General features: G+C 34.0%; 1 protein-coding gene across 1 annotated transcript; it reads left to right on the forward strand.

Moving 5' to 3' along the window:
- The first annotated feature begins 3711 nt into the window (after window positions 1–3711).
- LOC148598129 (uncharacterized) lies at window positions 3712–8165 on the forward strand. The gene is made up of 2 exons (XM_088560437.1): window positions 3712–3743; window positions 5401–8165. Exons 1-2 carry the CDS (start codon window positions 3737–3739, stop codon window positions 7407–7409), a joined length of 2016 nt encoding a protein of 671 aa, XP_088416563.1. The 5' UTR covers window positions 3712–3736; the 3' UTR covers window positions 7410–8165.
- The last annotated feature ends 1250 nt before the right edge of the window (window positions 8166–9415 follow it).

Consider the following 9415-nt stretch of genomic DNA (forward strand, 5'->3'; position numbering starts at 1 on the left):
GTGTAAGCTTACGTTATCTTTCCCGTATCAAACATGGTCAGATAGATGCGAGTTGCGAAGTGAGTCGACACATTGTTGAACAATTAAATATTTGTGTGGTAAAACATCATGAAATTCAGAAAATTAGGACAACCAATCGATCAATTAATCAAATTCAGAAAATTAAGGACAACCAATCGATCAATTAATCAAATTCAGAAAATTAAGACAACCAATCGATCAATTATATATTCTATCAATTTTAACACGTTAAACAAAATGACAAAATATAACGAACTACAACCAAAACCAACTAACCAAAAAACTAGAATATATAGTATACTTAATTTATGTCTAGCGTTTTTTTAAAAGATGTGATCCCCCAAAATATTTATTAAAGAATTAGAATTTTACTTTCATCCCTATGGGGGTTAAAGACTAAGTTTCGTGCAAAATCTGGACAATTATAAACAAATAATAGCCTAGAACACCTTTTACATGGCACCCTTTTCAAACTTTCTGGACCCGCCGTAGCCCATCACACGTAATGTTAACTTTTTTTTACAATCCAAGTGAAGTTAAGGGAACTTACTGTTAGACGTATGTGGTTTTGTGAAACTCGAAAATAAAGAGTATTTTTTGGTATTTTTTAAAAAGATAAGAAACAGAAGTAACAAACAAAAAACAAAAACCGAAGGAAAAAAAAACGGAAAAAAAATCTAAACAGAGTTTCGCAGCGCGCAACTTGATGCCACCGCATATATCAACCTTGAATAGTTTGGCAAGTATGGACCGTGATACAAGTACACCCATTTTTCTAATAACGTTTCGTTTTTCATTTATTATTTTGATAATGATGTAACATGTATATTCTAGTACACAGTCGAAAAAGAGGTTATATGTTTAGTTTCCTTTTCTTTTCAAATTGCAATTGCAGGAAGTTGCATGTTGAGTTTCATTTCCTTTCCAAATTACAATACTTTTGGATTTTTACACATGGAACTTTTACGTATCAATAAAAGAAATTTGTTTTTAAATATCTGCGATCATGTCACAATACGATGTTTTTATTGAATCTATTGGTTTGATAAAACTATGAATGTTACCACGTAATACCATCTGGTGACATATATTGCCTGAACTTGAATATTTTTCAACTTAAGTACATTACTTTTGCCTTTTGCCTCGTGGGGCATAGTCCCCTACAAGCTGACTTCATTTCACCCTGTTCTAGGCTGTTATTTCCAGTTCACTTCAGTTCTTTTCAAGTCGTTTCATTTCTGCAACTAAATTCCTTTACTAGCTGTTACAGGTCTACATTGTTTCCTGTTTCCTTTTTCCTTGAGGGTTCCATGTTACGACATGCCGTGTTACAGGGTCTACCTTTTTTCCTTGAGGGTTTCATGTTACGACATGTCGTGTTACAGGGTCTACCTTTTTAAAATGTGCCCTGGCTATTTGAATTCTGGCTTTTACATCTTCATCTGTGCCGTCTTTCTTATCCACTATGCTCCCTAGGTATGTGAAATTTGTGATATCCTCTAGAGGTTCTTTGCTACATATAGTACATGACTGAGATAAAAACCATTTGTACACACCACTTATCAAGACCAATTTAAGGTACTATCCTTATACCTATCATTTATACTGAAAATCAACTGAAACATTTTTGTATTTTTGGCTATTTTTATAACTCGGTGAGGCAAAACACTTTTTTCTTATTCTTTAAAAATCTACATCGTCCTGAACGATGTAAATAAAAAAAATTGAGATGTAGCCGGATACCTCATCTTATCAATATTATCAAGAACAATGCGTTCACGTGTACGATTTTGGGTCATATGTAAAATTTATACCCAGTGTTTAAGTGGTTTACAATTTTGTGCTACTGCAAATGATGTTCATATGAAAATATATATATATTTTATCCTCATTATCAATTAAGTTCAAATCACGAAGTGCTCTTAAAATTATCATTTTTACAAGGGTCAAATTTTACAAAGGTCAAATAAACAACTTAATAAACAACAATAAATATCGGCAAAATAAATTCTGAAGCGTCAGCAGTAGAATGATTCAAACACGTAAAAATCCAAAAACATTGCCTAAACGTGAGCACATGAAACAGAGACGATCTACATATATAATGTAACTAACCGAATGAAACAAATTACACACGTAGTAAATAAATTGGAAGTAATCTAACATATCGGAAATGGAAAAAAAGTATATTAATGTAACAAAAAATCACCATAAAATTGGCACCATCATCAATATTTTTTTTAAATCTTCGAAATTTGATCTTGGACTTGATATCAGAAAGCAATAAATCATGCGGTAAAAATTAAGTTATAGTGCAAAAATTAACTTGGAGATTTAAAAAATACAACGTATATTTCTCTGAACGCACTGATCGAGAAGCCCAATTGTAAAAAGTCTACCATGGAACGAAATGTCAACGTACATGTAGTTTCGGCACGTTTGACGTGATATGAAAACTCTGTACACAGGTGCTGAAGGGATGTTGCCACAGATGAAAGGAAAGGGGCGATACTGAACGAGCGTCCGTCACATTTGTCATATTGTATCTTGACCCAAATATATGATAAACGCGATTTTTCCTTGAATTCCATATTGTCAACTTTCCTTTCATCTGTGGCAATAATCCTTCAGAACTCAAGTATGGAGATTTACCATGACAACTCATACATTATGCTAGAGCTTGACGTAGCTATGCTGACTTTTTGTACCGCGTCGCTAGACTTTTTACAATTAGGCTTCTGGAACAGTGTTATGTTGCTGAAACATTGATGTCATCACTACAGAAATTTTATGGTCGTCCACCGACGACATTACATTTGGTAGTCACTGCTTCTCCACCAAACACAGGATATATTGGAGGTATAATTATAACTGGCCGACTTTGTTGCCTACTGTAGGTTCTTGCCGAGCTCCGCGCAGCGACAGACGTTCGTTTCCTCTCTTTCTAACCGTTGCAGACAGGCCTTTCAAAATTCTCGGGCATTTTTCAAAGTATACAAAGATACAAAATGGATTTAAAGTAATATATAAGGACTTTAAAATGTGTCTGGTAAAGACAAGTATTCAGATTATTAAGGGTTTGATAAAGACATGTTTCACGGAATATCTGTTATCTTTTTAAGGGTTGAAACAATTACATTATATTTAGTTCTTGTTTTTGTTATAAGCGTTACGTAGAATATTGGAATGTTTCCAATTTCTGAGAACAATTTGTGTTGAGTGTGTGAAACTAACGTAAAATTTCCTTTTTATCATGAAAATTGGTGAAAAATGCTTTCTCGACTTTGAAAAGAAAACAATCAAAGCAGTGTGCGAGTCAAGACACGTCAATACATCGAAAAGCAAATAATAGCCTAAAAAAGATATGTGGATCCGCCCCTTAGCCTTGACTTTGACATTGCTCTCTCATTGTCCGTCAAAAAAATAATCTTTATTGCGAGTGTTGTAATAAATATTTGGCAATTTTGAATTGCTTTGATAATATTTCAGATCTAAATTGACTTGTTTTTTTTTGCAGTAAAAGATGAATGATTCTATGTTTCGATCCACATCCTTTACACCGTTTTCAACGCATGGAGGAATATGAAAGTGATATTGACAAAAGGGAAGTAACTAGTAACCTTGTAAAATTCCCTACTTAACACATATATAAGAGTTTAAGCATTTGTTTAAATTTAGTCGATAAAATAGTCAATGGTACCACAGTCAAGTAGAAATGCCGGGTATGTTTATATTTACAAAGGGCACATCTCGAAAATTATTCTGGGTTCCAGGCTCATTTTCTTAATTTTTGCAGAAATTATGCACAAATTTTCATACAAAAGGAGAAGCGCAGCTACTGAAACCCTCCCTGAATCCGCCACTGTTGATTCATTTAGTATATCAGTTTTGTAAATTACATGTTAAGTAAAGTGGAAGTTCGTGATTATTACAAGTTGGGTTCTATCTATTCATTTAAACTCCAATAGCAATCGTGTAAATTTATTTAAATTAATTTTAAAACATATTTTCATCTTTAAACATGAGAAAAGTAACTCTGAATTTAACTGGATAGGGGCGTGTCAATATTTTTTATCCATTGAGATATAACAAAATTATTTTAACCAATCAGATAACAGTATTTATCTCATAACTATTGTTATCCTTGCGTTAAGGACAAATGTACACACTGGCCAGTGGCGTGATTGAACTATACTTTTTTTGTCGCGACATTCAGAACTAATTGTTTTAAATCTGAAGACTGGTCTTCATTTTATTACTAACTTCCAGGATCACGGAGCGCTGCATTACAAAGCAAAATCTTCTATTTATTGCCTTTCTTAACATTTTTATCATATAGAATGAATTTTCATCATTCCATATCATTATTTTTACAAGAAAAGGATTTTTGGCCTTCAATACTTGAATCAAGCTATGTAAATGACACATTTCCATGCCATGACTTGAATGGTTGACTTGGACTCATTCTCGTGAAACCACGTAGTCACATGACGAGACGCATACTTTTTGTATCGCGCTAGAACTTTGACAAGTAGGCATCTGGAACAGAGTTATGTTGCTACAAGATTGAAGTCATCACTACAGAAGTTTTATGGTCGTCATCGTGAACTCATGGATCGTTATGGTGTACCCATCTGCACCATGAAAATTGATTTAGTCATATTTTTCCTTTCCTCGTTTGTCTACCCCGGACTTGACATTTTATGAGCAACTCGGTGGATGTTTCTAGAAAACAGAGGACGCTTACTCTACCGATGCGCCTGGTCTATGCTCCCAGTTTTTAGTGGACTCCGAGTTGCTCATTTGCTTTTGTTACTTTGTATGTATGATTTTAGTTACTTTATGTTCTTTGTTGTGTATGTCTGTTTTCCTTGTCTGATCTTTGTCCCTGGATTATATTCTTTTGATTACTGCTATAACCTTGGTTCCCTTAATTACTCTTACACACCCTATTAGTCTCAAAGTCATTCTCATTGATGAATGGATTTTCCTTTCAGGGTCATTTGCATATTGTCCGTTCAAATAGTTTTGTCAATAGCGGATGCATTTTCTAGGTATCTTCCTCTTTGTGTATTGCTGCTTCGGTTATTTGAACGAAGGATTTTTCCAGACACAAAACGATAAATCGTAAAAATACATTTGTAAATACTTTTTATTCATGAGAATAGACAATTTAGTTATTACAACTCATTATCAATCGGAACTCCTCAGTCTTTCTCTTTACTTTTTAATGTAGCAGAAATTGCCGCGTAGTTCCAATTGGCTTTCATGATAATATTCCTCCATTTCGGTCAACAAAATCCATAACAGTAAGGACACACTTTTACATCATTCGGGGCTTTGCTTATCATGTTGAAATTTTATCATTCCTTATTTTAGTCAATATGCAAGACGAAACCGAATGGTCATTGGTTTTGTACAAGCTTTTGAGCAACAAATTTGGGACCGCAAAAGAAGTTCGGCGTAGACAAATTAATCATATTGTAAAAGACAAACTGATTGGATATGTAGAAGGAGTTGGATATTCAAGTAGAATAAGTAGTGGTAGTAGAGCGGAAGGTCTTGACTTCTCAGACAGCGACATGGATGTTATGTTTTGTTTGAGTAATAAATATGCAAATGTTTTCCAGACTGAAAAGGACGCAGACTTGCACGGAGATATGCCAATTAGATTAATCATAGAGAGTGAAAGTAAGGAATCGGTATTTATCAAACTACGATCACATAGACACGATGAATTAGATAAATGTCTCCCTTTTATGTTTGATGGTATTTTTCTATCAAACACATATTTCAAAGAGTATTTTTTAAAACGTATGCGACAAATGAAAAAAATGAAAATACATGGTCCATGTGTGTCCACTTTGACTGATTCACACGACATAGCTTTCACTTTGGGTAGCAGTAAATGGATAAATCAAGCTAATTCATGGATAAGCAGGCCTCGTTCGGCGTGGCCCAGTACAAATATGATAAAAACCATTAGTGGATATGGGGTGCATTTTGTACCTATTGGGTGCAAAGAGTCAAAATATGAAGATTTACAATGGCGTATATCGTTTTCTGTAGCAGAGAAGTTGCTTATTTGTTCCTTTACCCATACGCAGCTTCTTTGCTATGCTGCTATGAAAGTTATGCTGAAGGATTTAATTCAACAAAAGCAACCAGATCTTTTATGTTCGTATTTTGTCAAAACTATCATGTTGTGGCTAGCTGAAGAGATTGATCCAACCATATGGACACCAGTTAATATGATATGGTGCTTTAAAATGTGCATGGAGCGACTCATTTATTGTGTTGAATATAAACTTTGTTCTCATTACTTTATTCCTGAAGTAAACCTTTGCGAAAACCGATTTCCTGGACAGCGGCATTCCCAGTTACTTGTTGTATTGGAAAACTTGAACAAATTAGGGTGGGAAAGCTTATTTCACACTCGCTTATGCCCTCTTTACTCGGTTAAAACTTTGTGTACATCAGAATTACCATATTTTTTGATACAAGTTCGAAGTTTATTGTATATTTTCAGGTCGTTTGAATATTTGCGAAAAGACCGAAGTAATATGTTAATTTTTTGCTATTATATATTTCACCACTTACAAATCGTCGTAAATCGTTCTCTAAATACTTTAAAGAAATTAAACAAATACTTCTACAACCAATACACGAATGCAGTGTCGTATTTATTACTAGCTACATTAATAAATGCTCCCTCTGCCTGGTCGAATGTTGCACTTATTTTCAGATCTTGCAAAAATTACTCAAAATCGAAAATTGTAGTGCGACATTGTTATGAAATACTATCATGTGTTAACTTTTTAAAAAAGGACATTCGGTCATTTGAAATTACAAAACCTCTTTTTGGCTACATATCGCAGTTTATCGAACCAATTATGTTCAAGGATGAAACAATTGATTTTTGCTGTGCTTCGGACCTTTTGCCGAACGAAATAAAACCTTCTATGAATCCATTTGAAAGAAGTCAAATCATTGATTCAGAAGAAAGTTATTGCAATTATGCAAAAAATCCGCTAACGACTCTTGTTGAATGTATTTTACAAGAGATTCCATTTGCGAAAGTGTTAAACCTGGATTTATTTGAGAGAAGTCTTACAAATGTATCATTTAAAATACAGAGTATGATACTCCATAAAAGAGAGGCAACGGTGCGAGTACACGCCTGGGCATTTTTACATTTCATCGAAATGGTGTCCTTATATCATTTAAAAGATCTCAATGGGGCACGGCGAGCATTACGAAACTTAGAAACTGAAATTTATTCTTCTTTTACCGATAGTTTGAGGAAGGGACTCCCAACCGATTGGGATTTATTAAGTGTGAGTGTTGCTAAACGTTTACTTAGAAATTTGGAAAGACAAACTTCGTGAATCCAGAAGCCATATTTGTATGTAACTTACATAATTTTCCAACGAATGTGGGTTCGTATTGTAGCACCCATCTTCCAACAACTGTACATGTTGTAACATTGATGTAGGAGACAGTAATCACGGGAATCATTATTCTAGCGAAAATCAAAAGAATGCAATCCAGGGACGAAGACCACACATGGAAAAATGACAAACACAAACAAGAACACAAATTAACTAAAATAATACTTACAAAGAACAAAAGTAAATGAGCAATTCGTACTCAACTGAAAACTGGAAGCATGGACCAGGTGCACTGGTACGATAAGCTTCCTATGCTTTTCTAGAAACACCCGCTGAATTGCTCATAAAATAAAGTCCAGGGTAGACGAAAGAGGAAAGGAAAACTATGACACGTTGAATAAATCAGTTTTCATAGTGCAGATCGGTACACCGTAACGATCTACGAGTTTATGATGACGACCATAAAACTTCTGTAGTGATGACTTCAATCGTGTAGCAACATAATCCTGTTCCAGAAGCCTAATTGTCAGAAGTTTAGCGCGATACCAGAAGTCCGCGTAGTTACGACAAGCTCTGGTATAACGTTATAGTTGTGATATGTGAGTTGTACCTCCATACGCAGGTGCTGAAATGATGTTGCCAAAGATAAAAGGAAAGTTGACAATACTGATTAAAAAGTCACCGCGTTTGTCGTAATTTGGTCATTAGTGTTTCCTTCACCATGGATCTCTAAAATATAAGGCTGCCTTCACAGTGTCTGTAGTATCATTTAACTCAAGTTCTTTGGGGTAGATACAATTTGTAGGATTTGGTACAAATAGTTTAGCGTACTATTAAATCTGATATTTTCGCAATGTTATTAAAAAGTATTGAAAAATATCTTTAACTTTCAACAAAATTGTAAAACTTGCATATTTGTACAGTAAAAATGCGGGATATCTCTTAAAAATTGCAAAAAATTCAAGAACTTTTTATTTTACCTCAATGGCAAATTTGCAACATTTAGGGCACATACTAAATTCTAATCAAAAGCGTACTAATTTTATTCTCTAATTCCCATACACTCTGGCCGATGTAAGCAAATTCATTCTCCTCTTTTGGTGTTTTGACTGAATTCTAGTGGAAAAGGGGGTGTTCGAAGTCTATATACATTTCGTGCGATTTCGATTAAAGTAATATTTAAAACTCACAAATAAGCCCAAAACTCTGTCTCCAAATTGCACTTGAATTCAATAGCAGCGTCATGAAAGCAAGATTTGCTTTTCGACGTGAAACACTATTAATTTTGGGAGAATTTGAACTTCAATTTTGAGTGCCATTACTTTTGATGCTAAAGATGCATTATAACTTGAGGATTACAAGATTTATCTTATCTTGATAAAGATAAATGTTGATACTTTTTTTCTCAAAAGCTCGTGTTGAAAAAACAACATTGAAATTTAAGGAACTTTTTAGTATGTATGCCCCTTGCAGGTTTATTACACCATAATCGTCATGTTCTGATTTGAAAAAAAAAAGGAAAAGATACACTACCTGGAAGTACAGTAAAATCTGTCTATTGCCAAACCCTGAAGAATCCACACACCTGTCTAAAGGAGACACTTTTTAAAGTCTACATACAATGAATATCATTTTGGATGTATTTTGAACCTTTGTAAACGGAATATCATGCTTAACCAAACAAATTTTAAGTTTAAAAAAGGTTTGGGTTAGAAAAATTTCACTGTACTATTTGTTTTGTATGTTACGAATGTTAACAGATGATAAAGGTATTGTTTTAATGTTTAGTTGTCACTTCAAAACTTGAAAATCTAGAGACTAGAATATACCTGCTGTGTATTAAACACTGGATATATATTTCATTTAGACCGCCATCAGGAAAATCACCAGCACCGAATCTTAAAAGGGACTATCTTGTTGTATATAATGTACATGTAAACTCACTGTGGACCCCAGTTTTATTGATAAATTTGTCAAAAAAAAACTCCAACTCCCAATCGTTA

The sequence above is a fragment of the Perna viridis genome, chromosome 14 (assembly GCF_037379345.1).
Source record: "Perna viridis isolate PV_CMFRI_1.1 ecotype Kerala chromosome 14, ASM3737934v1, whole genome shotgun sequence".
NCBI classification, from domain to species: Eukaryota; Metazoa; Mollusca; class Bivalvia; order Mytilida; family Mytilidae; genus Perna; species Perna viridis.